A 19,247-nucleotide genomic window follows, 5' to 3' on the forward strand; every position below is an offset into this window, starting at 1 on the left:
CCTTAGAGGAAGGAAACAACAGGCACGTTGTTATAATCAAATGTATTTTTGTTAGTGAGAGATGATAAAACAGTGAGTGTCTTGCAGCCTTCCTATTTATTTACACACATTATTCATGTTCTGATAACTTGCCTCATGGATCTTAAACCACTTGTACAATGCACTGCAATACTTTCGTACTGTGCACTGACAGGTTTCTTGGGGCTTTTGGAGGGTGTGTGTGGATGGGGGGGTGTACAACTGGGTGATGGAGACACTGAACCCTTTAAAGTGTCACTGTCGTGAATTTTTTTTTGCAGAAATCAATAGTCCAGACGATTTTAAGAAACTTTGTAATTAGGTTTATTAGCCAAAAAAATGCATTTTTATCATGAAAAAGCAGTTTGAAGCTCTCTCTCCCCTGTCTTCATTGTTCTCCTATGGAGAGAGCTAAAGAAAAGACCAAAACAGGACAACAAAGAGTTAATCTACAAATACCTCACCATTATCTCCTGGGACAGTCACCAGTGTCCTGTCTGAGCTCAGATTACAGCTGTCACCAAGCTCTGTGCCTGTAATCCTCTGTTATCTGCTTTCTGCTGCCAGCTAACTCCCTCCTTCCTCCTCCCCCCTCCCCTCTCCCTGGAGCAGACAGGGTACGACTCCTGCAACAAGTCACAATTTTCAGATTTTTTGCAGTGGATGGAAAAGAGGAAGGACCTGGGAAAAGGCTTTTTACATGCAGATAATGGCAGATTTGGCTAATAAACCCAATTACAAAGTTTCTTAAAATCGCCTGGACTATTGATTTCTGCAAAAAAAAATAAAAAATTTATACGACAGTGACTCTTTAAGGTGAAGGATCACTCCCCACTCCCTAACTGACATCATGATGTACAGTCGATGTCAGGAAGAGGTTAATAAGTCAGGTATCTGAGTGCCAAATATACTTTATAAAAGTGAGTAAAACTTTAAAAAAAAGAGATAAACAAAAAAAAAACTATGAATGCCAATTATCACTTACCGGCTTTGTTTTCAATGGCAGCACGCAGAATTTTATCACAAGGAGTCATGACACCGAGGTCGATAACCCTGAAACCCATGCGCAAAAAAAATGACGTCACATTCACAATAAATGTTTCACTCAAGTAGTCAGACTTCCCCTTAGTACTGTGAATTTACTCTTATTCTGTTGTTGTTTTCCTCTTCTATTTATTCACTTTGCATTTTATGAATTAATAAATAGTCTTCAAATAATTAAATTGAATATATTCTTACTTTTCAGCATTTTTTCCACACCTGCCTATTACTTATGCACAGTGCTGTATGTGACACGTACCTGAAATTATTGCAGCCAAGCACTACGCCAACAATATTCTTGCCAATGTCATGTACATCTCCTTTAACTGTAGCTATCACAATGGTTCCTTGGTACGGATTCTAAAAAGATCATAAAAACAGCAATATATAAATTATACATGATGTTTTACAGCTTTAGTATATCATAAAGTTAACCTTTGTGAACTCACATCTTCCTCTGTATTTCCAGTGATAGCTTTCATCTCTTCTCTCTCCTTTTCCATGAAGGGGATCAGATATCCTACAGACTTCTTCATAACTCGAGCAGACTTTATCACCTTTACCCAAATACAAAAAGCAAACATTTAAATGGGCACTGCTATAAAAACAAGCAGACAAAAACGACATGTACACCCAGACCACAATCAGGAGAACGAGTGGGGAAAAGTCTGCAAGATGCGCGATCACTCCTGTCTCAGTGTCATTTTCCGGCCCCATAGACTTACATAATGTGGCTGCCAAGGTCAGATAACAGTCAGAAGTGACAGCAAGACGCATGTCTTGGAGTCTATGACACAGGCGGAGACGCATGTGCCCGCAGCAGTCCGCCGGCGGGTGCGAGCTGCGGAATGCAAGACGGGTTATCCGTCGCCGTTCCGCAGTGTGCACGTAGCCTTAGTCAGAATAGGTCTGGGTGTCTGTTTCTAATGCTAAAATCCAGCCACATTGACATGAATGGGGCTAAGAATGAAAACCTGACACAGCTGCATGAAGGAGAGATGTGTTGACACTGCAGTGACAGAGCTATGGAGACTTCTTATTTCTCAGTGTAGGAGATGAACACCCACCAATCACATACTAACGGCCTATTGTAAGGAGATCACTGTAACACCCCGAAAACCTCTTTTGGGGTGCCTTCACACCTACCGGATCCACAGCGGATCTCACACTGCGGATTTGCTGCGGATCCAGTCCCATTCATCCCTATAGAGCACATACTGGCAGCGGGATTGACATCCCGCTGTGAGTATGTGCTTTAACCCCCAGTCGCCCGCAGCCCGCCGCCTAGAGCATACATTACCTCCTGGCTCTGGTCCCGCTCAGTCAATCAGTGGACGGCACTGAGAAATAAGAAGTCTCCATAGCCCTGTCACTGCAGTGTCAACACATCACTCCTCTTCATGCAGCTGTGTCTGGTTTTCCTTCTTAGCCCCGTTCATGTCAATGTGGCTGGACTTCAGCATTAGAAACAGGCACCCAGACCTATTCTGACTATCCGGTAGGTGTGAACGCAACCTAAAGGAATATTCTAATCATCAAAAGGTTAATCCCAATCCACGGATGGGAAATAACTAGCAGATTGGTGGGGAAGCTTATTGTCACTTCTGTGGAAATTGCTTTCCAAGCTGTGCCCCAACAACAACTGGGGGGGGGGGGGGAGGAGGGTGTCGGGGTAGCTCTAATCATCATATAACAGAAGACACCATTTTCTACAATTCTCGCCAATACCTGTGGTAAGAACATCTTCCCTGCGCCAAACAGCTCTCCAACAACCTTCATGCCGTTCATGAGAGGCCCTTCAATAATATGGAGAGGTCTTGGATATTTTTCTTTATTTGCTCTTGCCTCTTCCGTATCTTCAATGACGTATTTTTCAATACCCTGAACAAATATACAAAGGAGAAAACAGAAGTATTACATGGCTGTGGGTATAACTATAATTGCATAAGACAAGGGATTAATGGAATACTGTCAAAGGCAATACTTTTCAGCAGTATGGCTATAGAAACAAGCTGATGAGCAATGTGATCACGTGCCATTATTTTGGATGTTCAGCTAAATGTCCTTTTGCCAATCATCAGGCAAATGAGTGCCCCCTATAATCAGCCTTTGTAAAAGGGTCAGCGATAAGCTGACAAATGAGCAAATGTTCGTTCATTGGCGATCATCTTAATTATCACCATAGGTCGCGCACCACCCCATGCAAACAGCTGATGTGTAGCCGACAGTGAAGCAGTTCAGCACCAATCACTAAGACCAGCACTTAGTCATCTGCAGCCTGTGTAAAAGGGCTGTAAGTAAATGTTTGCCAATCTCATAGAGCTGGCTTTGGGCCAGTTCACACACCGAGGAATCCGCGAGGAAAGTGTTCCGCCTGGAATCACTTCTGGCAGAGTTCCGCGCAAATTTATTTTTTATGTAATCAAATTCATTATTTTTTCCAATTTCGCGCTGAATTTCCACACTGAATTTCAGAGCAGAAACTCACTGCTCAATTCATTTCAATGGGATTCCGCCAGAAGAAATGACATGTCACTTCTTGTGGCGGAAAACGGATCCCCCACAGAAAGTTCTGTGCGGAAATTCCGCTGTGTGAACTGCAGAGAGCAAATTTCAATGAAGTCAATGCACTATATTTTCAGCGGAATTTTCTGTAAGGAATCAGCGCTGAAATTCAGTGCTGATTTCTCAGTGTGAACTGGCCCTGAAGCATTGGACGGGGAGGGATATGCAAACGATTGATGATTACTTATGCCTTTCCCTGAAATCAGCTTCACAGAAAATATGATGAGCAGTTCAATGTCAATAACTGAAAAAAAACTCGATCAGTTCCTAGCCACTTATCACATCCAAATGGTAAATCCATTATGGTATTTATGTGCTAAAGAGTAAACTAATGTTATTTCTCTTACCGACTACCAATTTACCTTGACTAGTGCATACTCTAGCCTCTCCTCCACAGACCCGCTCCTCCACTCATCAGTCTGGATCACCTTTTTACCACCTTTAGCTGTGGTCTAAACAGGGAAGAACATATACCAATCAGCATTGTGGGTATTAGTGTAAGGTATTACCTGTCATATATTAAGTGTCCCTGAAAACATTTACCTGTGCGTATTTTAAAAGCTTCTCTGTTGCTTCAGGATCCATATCCCAAATGAGATCTTCGCATAGCTGAAGTAACTCTTTATCAATGTCATCATAGACAGGAAGGTTTCCTGCATTCACTATCCCCATGTCCATGCCAATCTACAGATGAAAAAGACAACACTAGAACTGGGGCCAAATCACTCTCCTTTAGGGGGTGACTGGTTCCCTTTAAAGTGACTAATACAGTTGGTTTACCCTTAGAGATAGGACTTTGCATGCACCCATTTGATCAGCTCTTGCCAAACCATTGGCATCAAACTAATCGTATAAACAGTAAAACATAATATAGCAAGCACTGATAAATGCATCACTCATTAGAACAAATGGAAAACCTATACAGTCAACAGTGGGTGGGTTGGCCACTTAACAGTAGTTCACTATACAGTATTAGTAAGTGTACTCCCTGTATATACTGACAGCAGCTCCCTGTGTACCTCATAGATATAAAACATTTGTCGGCTCCTCCATGTCGGCCATTTTATGGAAAGAAACAAAACAGAGCAGGACAGCACAGCCTGGAGGAGTGGAGCCTGATTTTAGTTCTATGAGGCACACAGGGGGCTGCTGTCAGTATATACCAGTGCTTCTCAATTCCAGTCCTCAGGCCTCACCAACAGGTCATGTTTTGAGGATATCCCATACAAAGAACACCTCTGATAATACCTGATGCACTGAGTATAATTGTATCACCTGTGAAATACTAAGGAAATCCTCAAAATATGACCTGTTGGTGAGGCCTGAGGACTGGAATTGAGCAGCACTGGCATATACAGTAAGTACACCTACTAACACTGTATACTGACCTATTTTACTATAAAGTGGCCAACCCCTTTAAGGTTTCTTGCAAATTTAGGGTGAAGTCAAATGCGGCAGAAAAGCTGCACTTTTACCTATGAATTGTGTAGGTAAATCCGCTGTGGAAATATAGGAGCAGCCAGGAGGATAAGATCTTACAAATCACCTTTATATACTGCAGCCATTTTTCATATTGAAAAAAATAATCAAATGACAGCGTCCCAGTTATGTTAGGACACGTAAGGATTTTGCTGCAGACCTTTGATCAGATCAGAGGTGGAATTTTTCTACTTATGTTTTTAGCAGAAAGGGAAGCAGAAAGGGTGGGTACCATATCATGATTATTGCTGCAGGTAAGATCAAACCTATATGCAATATCTATTGGCAACTGTATGCTGCCAAAATCACACGTATGGTTCATGTCCCCTTTCGTCTCGAGAGGGCCAAAGCAGAGTGCTATAAAAGGTGATGCATTTTCTGTTCTCTGGACAACCTCTTTAACCCTTTGAGGACCAGGCCCAAAATGACCCAGTGGACCGCGCAAATTTTGATCTTAGTGTTTCCGTTTTTCCCTCCTCCCCTTCTAAGAGCTCCAGCACTTTCAGTTTTTTATCTACAGGCCATGTAAGGGCTTATTTGTTACAGGAATAGTTGTACTTTGTAATGGCGTCTTTCATTTTACCATAACATGTATGATAGAATTCCAAATATATAATTTATGAAGATATAAATTGGTGAAATCGCAAAAAAGAATGCAATATGGTAACGTTTGGGGGGTTCCTGTGTCTACGTAATGCACTATATGGTAACAGCGACATGACACTATTATTCTATAGGTCAGTCCGAACACAACCATATGCAGGTTACACAGATTCTCTAATGTTATATATGTATTTTTTTATGAAATCCTTTTTTTTGGCAATTAATTATAAATAAAATGGGACTATTGTGACGCTTATAACGGTTTTATTTTTTCACCTACGGGGCTGTATGGGGTGTCATTTTTTCCGCCATGATCTCTAGTTTTTATTAATACCATATTTGTGAAGATCGGACGTTTTGATCACTTTTTATTAATTTTTTTATATATATAATGTAACATAAAATCGGTAATCTGCGCACTTTTTCCCCTCTTTTTGTGTACGCCGTTTACCGTTCGCAATGACACTTGTTATATTTTAATAGATCGGACAATTACGCACGCTACGGTATATTATATGTTTATCTATTTATTTATTTTTATATGTTTTATTTATATAATGGGAAAGGGGGGTGATTTCAACTTTTATTGGGGGAGGGGTTTTGGGGTAGTGTATTAGTGTTTATAACTTTTTTTTTTTTTACACATTTGAAGTCCCTTTGGGGGACTTTTACATAGATTAGTTTGATTTTTACACTGATCATTGCTATGCCATAGGCATAGCATTGATCAGTGTTATCGGCGCTCTGCTCATTGAGCCTGCCTGTGCAGGCTTAGAGTAGCAGAGCGCCGATCGGACCGCATGGAGGCAGGTAAGAGACCTCCAGCAGTCCGTTTTACCGATCGGGACCCCCGCAGTCACATTGCGGGGGTCCCGATCGGTAAGTGACAGGGGACTCCCCCTGTCACTTACACCTAAACGCCGCGGTCGCGCCGTGATCGCGGCGTTTAAGGGGTTAATGACACGCGGCAGCGCGATCGCTGCAGCGTGTCATTGCCGGTGAGGTCCCGGCTGCTCACTGCAGCCGGCCCCCACCTCCTATGAAGCGCGCTCCGCTCCGGAGCGCGCTTCATAGCGGGAATAACACCCAGGGCGTACAGTTACGCCCTAGGTCGTCTGGGGACAGACTTCCATGGCGTAACTATACGCCCTGGGTCGTCTAAGGGTTAAAGGGGTAGTCCACCAAATTTTTTTTTCTTTCAAATCAACTGGTGCCATAAAGTGCCAGAGATTTGTAATTCACTTCTATTAAAAAATCTCAAGTCTTCCAGTACTTATCAGCTGCTGTGTGTCCAGCAGGAAGTGGTGTTTTCTTTCCTGTCTGACACAGTGCTCTCTGTTGCCTCCTCTGTCCATGTCAGGAACTGTCCAAAACAGGAGCAAATCCCCATAGAAAACCTCTCCTGCTGTCCAGACTGGAAATAATACAACTTCCTGTTGGGCATACAGCAGCTGATAAGTACTGGAAGGCTTGAGATTTTTTAATAGAAGTAAATTACAAATCTCTGGCACTTCATGGCAGCAGTTGATTTGAAAGAAAAAATTTTTTGGTGCACTACCCCTTTAAACTGTGTAACAATGTAAATATAAGGAGAGATTTATCAAACTGGTGTAAAGTAGGACTGGCTCAGTTGCCCCTAGTAACCAATCAGGAACAAAAAGAGGAATCTGATTGGTTTGCTAGGGGCAACAAAGACAATCCTACTTTACACCAGTTTGATAAATCTCCCCCATAATGTGTAAATGTTGAGTTGTGCTACAGATTACATATACCTAAGAAATCAGCTATGAAAAAGCTAAATATATCTAAAAAGATTGAAGATTTCTAAATACATCCTTACCTTAATAGCATGGTACAGAAATACGGAATGCATTGCTTCTCTAATGGCCTCCATACCCCGAAATGAGAAGGAAAGATTGGACAGACCACCGCTGACCTTAGCTCCTTTCAAAGTTTCCTAACGAAGAGTGACATCATTTACAATAATCACCAATAATATATATATAATAACATAGTTGTGTATATTATATTATCAGCATAATATAAATCACGAAAAACTTCATAGAGAAAAAAAACTTACTCCCAGCATTATAAATAAATGTAAAGCAATAACTGAAATGTTTGCTTGTCCATTCATCTGTTCCCAAGGGTAAGATCTTTTACTACTTACCTTTATTGTTTTGGTAGCTTCAATAAAGTGTATGGCATACTTGTCATGCTCCTCCATGCCAGTACCAATTGTTAGAATATTTGGGTCAAAAATGATGTCATTAGGATTAAATTTCAATTTATTAACCAGGAGGTTGTAGGCTCTTGTGCAGATGCTGACCTTTGTTTCTGTGTCTGTAGCCTGCGTGAGTGGAAATAAATAACATATTACACACTTTACAAAGTCAGCACATTCAGATAAATATCGCTTCATGTATTTCAAGGACCACAAGAATGACAACAACCATCGGCTGATTGTTGGTTTAGGTTTGGACCTAAAATCATCAGGGCTCCGACCGTGCATCGCTACGTGTGATAGCGATGCGCGGCAGACGGCTGAAAAAACATCTGATACCTTACTTCTCCCCACTCCCGGTCTTTCTCCTGTGCACCACAGCTTCCCAGTCCTGGTAGCTGCAGTGTCAGCTGACAGGCCGCGGTGGTCCCAGAGGTCACGGAGGTATCAGGTGTTTGGGCAAGGGCTGCATGGACATAGCTAATAATGTCCATGCAACAGTTACTGCCCAATTATTGGTCCGTCACATAGGTCCATTAAACGAGAGCCGACCTAGCAGATTGGCGCTCATTTACTATAATGATCAGGCCATAGTCGGCCCGTGTAAAAGGACCCTTGGATTATAAAATGGATTTTCTTAGATTTACCTAATCTATACAATTACTATTCCCAACATGCCAGACTTCTGGTGCAAGTTGCATCAAAATATTGGTGTACATGCCTTGCACCACATATATTTAACACTTTTTAGATAATTTAGCTCCATGTCAGACAAGGGTGCATCACCTTGTAAAAATAGGTATGGCTTGACAAAGAGGACGTATAGCTTTCGTGCAATTTTTTTATGCCAAAATAAAGCAACCGAATTCAGGTTCATAGGAGGAAATCAAACATGGTGTAAAGTGAAACTGGCTCAGTTGCCCCTAGCAACCAATCATATTCCACCTTTCATTCCTCACAGACTCTTTGGGAAATGAAAGGTGGAATCTGGTTGGTTGCTAGGGGCAACTGAGCCAGTTTTACTTTACACCATGTTTGATAAATCTCCCCCATAGTGTGAAGCCAACCAGTAGTTGGTCTAAACTTAGACTGGACAGCTTAAAGTGAAACTGTCAAACCCTTTTTGCATTATGACTTCTCTACAAAGGTGTAATGGGTAAATTTAGCAGTTTTCATACCTTATTTTCTTTCATACGTCCTGCTGCTTTTTCAAGTAAAAACTGATCAACTGCAGATTGTGTTAAGTGAGTGCCACTTAGCCCTGTCCACAGCGCCACCATTGGCCCCGCCCCTCCGTGGAATCATCGGCACACAGGCCCCACCCCCTCGACACCCATTGGTGGGCTGACCTACAAGGGGTGAGGCCTAGACCTTTAGGCCAGCCTGTTCCATTGGCCGGCGAGGGGGCGGGGTTTAGGCGCATATGACGTCATGGGGGAGGGGCCAACAGTGGCACTGTGGGCGGGGCTAAGTGGCGCTAATGTCACGAAGCCCCACCAACTTAACACAATCTGCAGTTGATAAAAGAACACTTTTTACTTGAACAAGCAGCATGACGTATGATATAACATAGGGTTTGAAAACCACCAAATTTACCCATTACACTTGTGTAGAGAAGTCAGAATGCAAAAAGGAGGTGACAGTGTCTGATCTATCAAGCAGCATGTACCAAATTAATAAATCTGGTGCATTTGTAGTCTGCCTGTCTAAGAATGAATTAGTTTAGTACACCTGGGCTGATGTGTGTGGTCACATTCAGAGGTGGCCTGTAAGGGAACACTAGTACATATAGAAGACCTACCTGCCCCACTTCATCAAAAGCCATGATGACTACTGCAGCTCCAAACTTTTTGATCTTTTTAGCTTTTGCCAGGAAGTCTTCCTCCCCCTCTTTGAGACTGATGCTGTTCACTATACATTTTCCTTGACAACATTTAAGTCCAGCCTCAATCACAGCAAAGTTGGACGAATCAATGCACAGTGGTACCTGTGGGGTTAAATGCTGGGCATTAAAATATTTTACATGCTATCCCCTGTTTAAGTGTACCTATATTTTAATAAAAGAACTCTTTAGAGTAATGACAAGGTGATTTCACAGCTTTCATGGTATTGTGCCCAAGAACCCCCTCCATGGTGAACAGCTATTTCTCTTGCTGGTTCCCCCTACCGTGCACAGGGAACATGGTATGCTCCATTGCTGTCTTTGTTACTAGAGACTGATTTCCCCTAACAACAAGGAGGGGACAGCAAATTACAGGTAAGGGAACGTCAGTGACCATTTAAAAATATGAAGTTATATCTCTCTTTACACTCCCTCTACACCCTAATACAGAAAGTACAGCACCATAAAAAGGATTTACCTTAGCAATATCAGGCTCCGAAGCAATGTAATTACAGAACCGCGCCATGGCTCTGGGGCCATCCAGCATTCCATCGTCCATATTGAGGTCAAGGACTTGCGCACCCATCTCTACTTGCGCTTTTGCAACGGTCAATGCTTCCTGTTGAGAGGACATACCAGGTTTCCACTGAATAAGATGCTGACAGATCACACACCTTGTTTTAAGTCAGTTTTTTTGCTATATTGCTTTCAGTTTGAACAACAAGCAGAGGAAAGTGATACAATGTGTTTAAGGCATAGGTATGCTGAAACAGTCAAGGGTGTAAAATAGAATCTGTAATCATACTTGGATACCATCTTTTCCTGCACTACAAATGTGACTAATCCTTAAAGGGGTTGTCCGGCGAAAAAAATTATTCACAGAATAACACACATTAAAAAGTTATACAACTTTGTAATGTATGTTATGTCTGTGAATGGCCCCCTTCCCCGTGTTTCCCCCCACCCACGCTAGACCCGGAAGTGTGGTGCATTATACTCACCGCATGTCGTGTCGTCCACGGTCTCCGATCGTCAGCAGTGACGTCTTCTTCGTAAGTTCGGCGGATCTTCCCGAGTGCCGGCCGCCCTCTGCAGCGTCATCCGAAGCTCAGCCGCGATTGGCTGAGCATAACTGTGCTCAGCCAATCGCGGCTGAGCAGCTGATGACGTGGCCGCGTCATCAGCCGCTCAGCCGCGATTGGCTGAGCACAGTGATGCTCAGCCAATCGCGGCTGAGCGGCTGATGACGCGGCCACGTCATCAGCTGCTCAGCCGCGATTGGCTGAGCACAGTTATGCTCAGCCAATCGCGGCTGAGCTTCGGATGACGCTGCAGAGGGCGGCCGGCACTCGGGAAGATCCGCTGGCCTCCCGAAGAAGACGTCACTACTGAAGATCGGAGACCGTGGTCGGCACGTGACAGGTAATGTATAGCGCACCACACTTCCGGGTACACGGGTGGGGGTGGTGGGACACGGGGAAGGGGGCCATTCACAGACATAACATACATTACAAAGTTGTATAACTTTGTAATGTGTGTTATTCTGTGAATAATTTTTTTCGCCGGACAACCCCTTTAAAGGGGTACTCTAGCAAAAAAAATAGTTTTTTCAAGTCAACTGATGTCAGAAAGTTATATAGATTTGTAATTGACTTCAATTTGAAAATGTCAAGTCTTCCAGTACTTATCAGCTGCTGTATGCCCTGCAGGAAGTGGTATATTATTTCCAGTCTGACACAGTGCTCTCTGCTACCAGCTCTGTCCATGTCAGGAACTGTCCAAAGCAGAAGATGTCTATTGGGATTTGCTAGTGCTCTGGACAGTTCCCTGGACAGAGAACACTGTGTCAGACTAGTAAGAATACAGCACTTCCTGCAGGACATACAGCACTAAAAGGCTAAAAAGGCTATTAAAAGGCTTAAGATTTTTAAATAGAAGTAAATTACAAATCTATATAATTTTCTGGTACCAGCTGATTTAGGGGGGAAAAGAACCCCTTTAATCCCCTCATATGTATAGCATATCATATTTTGTCAACATCAAACACATAAGACATTCTATAAACCTTACCTCATATTGTCCAGCCATAATGAGCTTGGCAAATCTTCTTGACCCAGCCACATTACATCGTTCCCCAATATTAACAAAATTAGTATATGGCCCTATTCGAAACGGTTCCAAACCTGTACGAGGAAAACAACCCTAATATATGTTACAGATTTATAAAGGCATCAGTCAGAACAAAAGTGTTTCTAACAGTTTAGGGCATAATGTATCTTTCATTATATTGCTTTTTCAGTCTAACCATATAAAATACTGTCAACCTTGTAGAAACTAACTTCTTACCACTAGATGGTATATCTGTGCTATATTCTCATAGTACACAGTATTTATACTAAACATGGATGACTATGGGCACTATGGGTAACATTTATCAACATGTGCCACTGGCGTACGCCATGGAAAAGGGGTTGCCCCTTTTCTGTGGCATAGACCAGCCACATCCCCAGCTTTCCTGATGGGCGGGAGGGGGGCGGCAAGGATGAGGCACACCTCCTCCCACATCCCATGAATTACGCGCAATCGTGGGCATGAATCACGATACAAATCTACACCTGCTCCCGAGCAAGTATGGCGTGCGCCTCTTTGTAAATCAGTCTGGGGGAAAGGGGGCGGGGCTTTATCTAAGACTGGCGTACAAGTATGCCAGTCTTAATAAATGCCCCCCTATATGTATAGTCTTTTACAGCTTGGAAAGGTACTGAGTAAAAGACATGTACTGTATACACTATTATACGCCTAGTCAACATAGATTACATAGTTAATGTTTTGCTACAAAGTAAACAGCAACTACACAGTATCCGATCACATGCGAGAAGGTTTCTAAGAACTGTGCGTGAATTTGAACATACCAGAAAGCAGCATATAGCCATCGAAGACAGTGGAGGGAGGAAGCCTTGGCTTGCAGTGTTTCACCGCTACCGCTATTTCTCTGATAAAGCAGATATATACAATGTGAATTCTCACATACTAAAAAAAAAACAAATGTTAAGAAGAAAAAATAGATTTCAGATAGTTTTACCTGATGTGCGCTGGAGTGGTTCCACAGCAGCCACCGACAACATTCACCAAGCCATCCATAGCAAAATCCTGAAAATTAAATAATCATTAGACCGTGCACTTAGTAAAACATGATGAAAGGCAACACTCAACATGTTCTATTTCCCCAGAATATTTGAATATAACAGAAGTAATATATCTATGGGTGTATAACTTCACGGTACTCCAGACGTTTCTAATCCCTGGCACATACATGATATCAGTGCTAAGAACTGCAAAGTAGGTTACCTTAATGTGTTTAGCCGTCACTTCCGGTGTTTCATCATAACCACCAAAGGTGTTTGGGAGCCCTAAAAGGGTGGGGGGAAAAAATTACAAAGAAAATATGAATTTGTATTTTGTACAAACAATGTCCGATAGTCAGCTAGGCAGACATGGTCTCTTAAAGGAGTTGAAGCAGAAATTCACGACGCTTACAAAAAAAAGTATTAGTCTTACCGATACGACTGCTTCTCCAATATCTTCACGACGGCACCACAGGAGTTAACTCGTTCCCTAGGGACAGGAAAAGCACAAACACGAGAGGTTAAAAGCCCCTCCCCTTTCCACAATCACCAGTGTATTATAACCACTTCTGGCACCACGTGAGTACTATATATATATATATTCATACACAGTATAGGGTGGGGTGTTGGTGCCGTCGTGAAGATATCGGAGAAACAGTCTTACCAGTAAGACTAATACTTTTTTCTCTCCTCATCTTCACGACGGCACCACAGGAGAATGCCAACCATTTACCTTAGGGTGGGACCACGGCCTGAAGAACCCTCCTTCCAAAGGTGAGGTCTTCATTCCTCTGAAGCTGTAGCCTGTAGTGCTTCGTAAAGGTATGCGGAGAGGACCAAGTGGCTGCCCGACATATTTGGTCTATTGAAGCAGAGGCTCTTTCTGCCCAAGTGGTAGAGATGGCTCTAGTAGAATGGGCCTTAATTTGGAGCAGTGAAGCCAGATTTAAAAGACAGTATGATTGTTCGATTGCATTACGAATCCATCGTGCTAGGACGCTCTTGGACACCTTCTTCCCTTTATTTTTAACCTGGAACTGTATAAATAATGATTGATCCTTCCTCCAGGGACTGCAAACTGTTATGTATTGAAGAACAGCTCTTCTTACATCCAATGTATTAAACTTCCGTTCCACCTCTTTTTTTGGTGAGGAGCAGAATGATGGTAGAATTATCTCTTGCGATTGGTGAAATGCGATTGGTGACACAACCTTAGGAAGGAAATTTGGGTCTGTTCTTAATAGATTCTATCATCCTGTAAGACAAAGTATGGTTCCCGAATGGTGAGGGCCTGTAATTCTCCTACTCTTCGAGCAGTGACTATGGCAACTAGAAATGCGGTTTTATAGGATAGTAATCTTATGTTCGTTTCCTCTAAAGGTTCAAAGGGTGAACGGGCGAGACCCTCAAGCACCGTATTAAGGTCCCAAGGTGGGTGTAGATTTTCTATAGAGGGTGACCGACGTTGGGCACTTCTCATGAATTTCTTAATGTTCTGCGATAGGACAGTCATAGATAGCTGAGAGGGCTGCCGCCTGCACTTTTAAAGTGGCGGGTTTTAGTCCTTTCGTAAGACCTGCTTGAAGAAAATCCAGTATCTGAGCAATATTTGGTTCTGCTGGAAGGATTGGTTTTGTTGTGCACCAGGTTGAAAATACCTTCCATACTTTCAGATAGATTTTATTTGTTACTGGTTTCCGACTTTTCTGTATGGTGGAAATCACTTCTTCCGATAGCCCTCTACTTCTGAGCATGCACCTCTCAGGATCCATGCTGACAGTTTGAGAGTCCGTAGATCGGGATGGAAAAGAGGGCCCTGGAAAAGGAGATCCGGTTCCTCTGGAAGGAGGATTGGAGGTTCTGCTGCCAGGTTCTGTAGGAGGCCGAACCAAGATCTTCTCGGCCAGTAGGGGGCGATGAAGATCGTCAGCCCTCCTTCCTTCTGAATTTTCTGAAGAGTTCTTGGTATTAGAGGAATTGGAGGAAAGGCGTAAGCCAGACTGAAATTCCACTGATGGGATAGGGCATCTATGCCCATCGCTCCATCCCTGGGATTCAGGGAGAAGAAGTTCAGAGCCTTCTTGTTCTGGGCGTTGGCAAATAAATCCACCAGTGGATGTCCCCATCTGTTGGTTAACTGCTGGTAGATCCTGCTGTTGAGGCACCATTCTCCCGGGTGAATTACGTGTCTGCTTAGATAATCCGCACTTACATTCTCTGAGCCTTTGAGATGTGTCGCACTGAGGGATAAGATGTTTTCCTCTGCCCAGGCAAAAATCCTTGTTGAGATGTTTTGGAGCGAGTTCTTTTTTGCACTGCCCTGATGTCGCAGATGGGCCACTGTTGTAATGTTGCCCGATAATATCTGGACGTGTGCACCTCTTAGAGTATCTTCTGCTCGTCTGCTCGTTCCAAAGACATCCAGACCGCCATTGAATCTCTGTAATTGGATGATCTCGTCTTTATGTTCTGAGACCATAGTCCCTGTAGAAGGAGTCCTTCCACCTGGGCTCCCCATCCTGTCTTGCTTGCATCCGTGGTCATTGTAATTCTGGGAGTTGGATTCCAATGAACACCTCTTGCAAGATTTTCTGGACACTGCCACCATCTGAGGGACTGTTGTACCTGTGGAGAGATAGACATTAGTTTGTCCAGACCTGTTTGTTGATGGTTCCAAACAGAGAGAATTTGTCCCTGCAGCGTCCTGGAGTGGGCCTGGCTCCATGGAACGGCCGGAATGCAGGCTGTTAAGAATCCCAGTAGAGACATAGCCTCTCGGATCTTGCAAGATCTCTTCCCCCTGAAGTTGTCTACTTTCCTGATTAATAATAACTTCTTGTCTAACGGGAGAAAGGACATTTGCATGGCGGAATCCAAAAGAATTCCCAAAAATACCTTCTGGGTACTTGATAAACGAAGAGAAATCAGATCTTCTATCAACCATCCCAGGTTCCTTAGTAGATCTGCTGTCAATTCCAGATCCTGTAGTAGTCTTTGTGGAGAATCTGCAATTAAGAGAAGATCATCCAGATAACATACAATGCTTACCCCTCTCAAGTGTAAGTAGGAGGCCACCTCTCCCATTACACTCGTAAATATTCTGGGAGCTGAAGATATCCCGAATGGGAGAGCTTTAAATTGGAAGTGCTGAACTTTACCCTCCATCTGTAGTGCGAATCTTAGATATTGTTGCGACGTTGAATGGATAGGAATGTGGTAATACGCATCCGTCAGATCTAATGATGCCATCACCGCGTCTTTTGGTATAAGAGGAGTAGTGGATCTTATCGATTCCATCTTGAACCTTTTGTATTTGACTACTTTGTTCAAGGGTTTTAGATTTATAATCAGTCTGTATGATCCGCTTGGTTTCCTCAACAAGAACAGGTTGGAATAATGTCCCTTCCCTAGTTCTGTCACTGGGACAGGCGACACAACTTCTGACAGTATAAGTTTCTTTACACTGTTGACTAGTTCTTTTTGTAGAATTGGGGAAGATTGGCGGGAGATTAGGAATCTTTTGGGAGGAGACTGAGTGAACTCTATGTTGTAACCTTGTTGAATTATCTCTAGGATCCAGGAGTTCTGGGTTATTTGATTCCAAGCTTCCCCATGCTTGGACAGTCTCCCCCCTACCGGGGTCTTGTCATTGTTTTTCCTGGGAGCCTTTGGGGGGAGTAAAAAATATTCTTGCTTTTACCTCCCTTCTTGTAGCTCCAGCGACCTCCAGACTTCCCTTTGCCTCTGGTCAGTTCCTGGTATCTAGGTATTTTATATGGCTAGGTCTTCCTTGGTGTTTTACCCTCTGGAAGGGCCTTCTTCTTATCCGATGATTTTTCGCAGATCTTGTCTAAGCCTGTACCAAAGACAAAATTCCCCTCAAAGGGTATACCACATAATTTAGATTTTGAAATGTTATCTCCAGACCAATCTTTTAACCATAGAGCCCGTCGGGCTGCTGTAGTAAGAGCTCCATCTCTGGCCGCTGCTCTAATTGATTCTGCCGAGGAGTCTGCCAGGAAAGCTGCCGCATCTTTAAGTAATGCTATAGGTTCAGAAATATCCTCAACCGAGGATTTTTCCTTTAAACTATTTTCCAGCTGTTCCAACCAAATGTGCATGGCCCTTGCTACATTAGTTGCAGCGATGTTATTAATGGAAAAGGAGCTAGAGTCCCAGGATTTTTTTAATAAACTCTCCACTTTACGATCCATGGGATCTTTTAATTGAGAGGAGTCTTCAAAGGAAAGCACCATTTTCTTGGAGACTTTAGCTAGCTGAGCGTCTATTTTAGGTGACTCATCCCATTTAGAAATATCCTCCTCCTTGAAGGGTAACCTTTTCCTAATCTCCCCCGGAATAATGAACCTTCTTTCGGGTTCTTTCCATTCATCCAGCACCAAACTCTGCAGTGCTTCATGAATGGGGAATACAGTTTTCTCTTTGGATTTGAGACCGGCAAAAAGTCTATCCTTAGGAGCTATGTCCTCCTTGACTTTCTCCATACCCAGGGCCTGTCTTACAGCTTCGACAAAGGGTATTGTACGATCAGAGGGGAATAGATATCTCTTAACCCGCTCTATAGTCTCCACTTCCTCGTCGCACATGATCACTGAATCTGATACATGACCCGACTCACAATCAGATTCTGGAGATGCTGATCTACGTCTTTTAGATCTGACTGATTCCCCTGATACACTGGGTGAAGAGGGGTCAGGAGGAGCTATATTGAGAGGAGTAGGAGCCACCAGCGGAGGAACCGTAGGGACCACATGGGGAACAGATGCTGGAGCTGTTACAGATTGAGAGGCCTTAATTTAATCTTTCATCATTTGTCTGATTTCGGCCAAAAATGAAGCTCTATCCTCCTTTACGATATCACCAATGCAAGATGAGCAGATATTTTTCTTATAAGAAGAAGATAGGCGACTATTACAGGTCCCACACTTCCTTGGAGGAGGAGCCTTTGCTTTCTCCTTTTGAGCAGAATCCTTGTCCTTATCCTTATCCTAAAAGGTATAAGGGAGATAGGATCAATAGGATACACCCAGTGCTCAAGGTAGGGAGAAGTGAATAGTTGAGAACCAGATCCCCCATAAGAGTAGTCATATCAGCAGAAATAAGTACTCACTGCGTGGGATGCATGGGGAGTCTTTATCAGTCGCGGCAGCCACTGTCGAAGAAGAAGATGAATCCATCCTGCCCAACTCAGACCTCATCAGACGGACGACCCGCTCTTCTTATATGCATCCCCGCATTTTCAATCTGGCGCCCGGAAGCTTTTACTTCCGGCGTGTGACGTCAGTATGTCCCCACGTAGCGTGAGGACGTCACCGTGACCCCCGCCGCCTCACTTCCGGTGAATGCCGCATGACCGGAAGAAGGTCAGACACCATGCGGCCGTACCGGAAGAAGGCCGCACCGATACCCGGAGGATCCACGGCCTCTACTTACCTGGCGGCGGGTGACTTGGTCCGCGTGCGCCCGGGGAGCCAACCGGATCAAGGTTAGGACCCTGCGCGGACCACTCACACCGGGATGGAAAGGACCAGACCATCCCGAACCCTGATCCATAGCCGCTCCCAGGGAGGAAGGAGGACGAACCCCGATCGAACCGGCTAGGGGGGTAAGATTTGATATTTTCTCTTCGGGATCTCTTCTTTTCACGGCAGATCCCCACCTCTCGTGCCTTCCCGAAGGGACAGGAAAAGCACTGGTGATTGTGGGAAGGGGAGGGGCTTTTAACCTCTCGTGTTTGTGCTTTTCCTGTCCCTAGGGAACGAGTTAACTCCTGTGGTGCCGTCGTGAAGATGAGGAGAGAAAAACTTTTTTTTAGGATCTTTTTACTAAAAATCTCCTTTCTTTTCATTTGCAAACAACTTAAATAACGTTGTACATAGAAAACATATCACCCCTAGTGCTCATGACGCGGACAGCATCTGGTATCTGGATACGATTTCACTCCAGATACCAGATGCCGTCCGCGTCATGAGCATTATGGGTGATATGTTTACGTTTGTTTGTAAGCGTGGTGAATTTCTGCTTGGACTGTATATGTGGAGATTGGGAGTCTCCTATTTACACCCGCTATACACCCTAGTGCACTCAGCTAATTTGTTTTGATATAGTGGACTTTTAAAGGAGTTGGCCACTTCATAGTAAAATTGTTCAATGTACAGTAAGTGTACTCACTGCAGTTACTAACATTAGCTCCGTGTGTCTAGCAGTACTGACATCTGGCACCCCTCCTCTGTGGCGATTCTGTCCTTAAGATGGCTGAGCATGGAGGAGCACGTGACCATGCCCCTCC

At 43.6% G+C, this 19,247-nt stretch overlaps 1 protein-coding gene across 1 annotated transcript in view; it reads right to left on the reverse strand.

Annotated features, from left to right (window-relative positions):
* Positions 1 to 19,247, reverse strand: part of MTR (5-methyltetrahydrofolate-homocysteine methyltransferase) — a 48,666-nt gene that overhangs the window by 11,406 nt on the left and 18,013 nt on the right. The window contains exons 10-23 of the mRNA XM_069954473.1: positions 13,161 to 13,222; positions 12,895 to 12,962; positions 12,725 to 12,804; positions 11,883 to 11,995; positions 10,291 to 10,431; positions 9,732 to 9,917; positions 7,877 to 8,056; positions 7,547 to 7,663; positions 4,168 to 4,308; positions 3,987 to 4,076; positions 2,788 to 2,940; positions 1,509 to 1,616; positions 1,319 to 1,419; positions 1,004 to 1,071 (exon numbers count right to left, since the gene is read on the reverse strand). Of these exons, the coding sequence (XP_069810574.1) occupies positions 1,004 to 1,071; positions 1,319 to 1,419; positions 1,509 to 1,616; positions 2,788 to 2,940; positions 3,987 to 4,076; positions 4,168 to 4,308; positions 7,547 to 7,663; positions 7,877 to 8,056; positions 9,732 to 9,917; positions 10,291 to 10,431; positions 11,883 to 11,995; positions 12,725 to 12,804; positions 12,895 to 12,962; positions 13,161 to 13,222 (1,608 nt within the window). The remainder of the gene's footprint in view (positions 1 to 1,003; positions 1,072 to 1,318; positions 1,420 to 1,508; positions 1,617 to 2,787; positions 2,941 to 3,986; positions 4,077 to 4,167; positions 4,309 to 7,546; positions 7,664 to 7,876; positions 8,057 to 9,731; positions 9,918 to 10,290; positions 10,432 to 11,882; positions 11,996 to 12,724; positions 12,805 to 12,894; positions 12,963 to 13,160; positions 13,223 to 19,247) is intronic.

The sequence above is a fragment of the Dendropsophus ebraccatus genome, chromosome 15 (genome assembly GCF_027789765.1).
Source record: "Dendropsophus ebraccatus isolate aDenEbr1 chromosome 15, aDenEbr1.pat, whole genome shotgun sequence".
Lineage (NCBI taxonomy): Eukaryota > Metazoa > Chordata > Amphibia > Anura > Hylidae > Dendropsophus > Dendropsophus ebraccatus.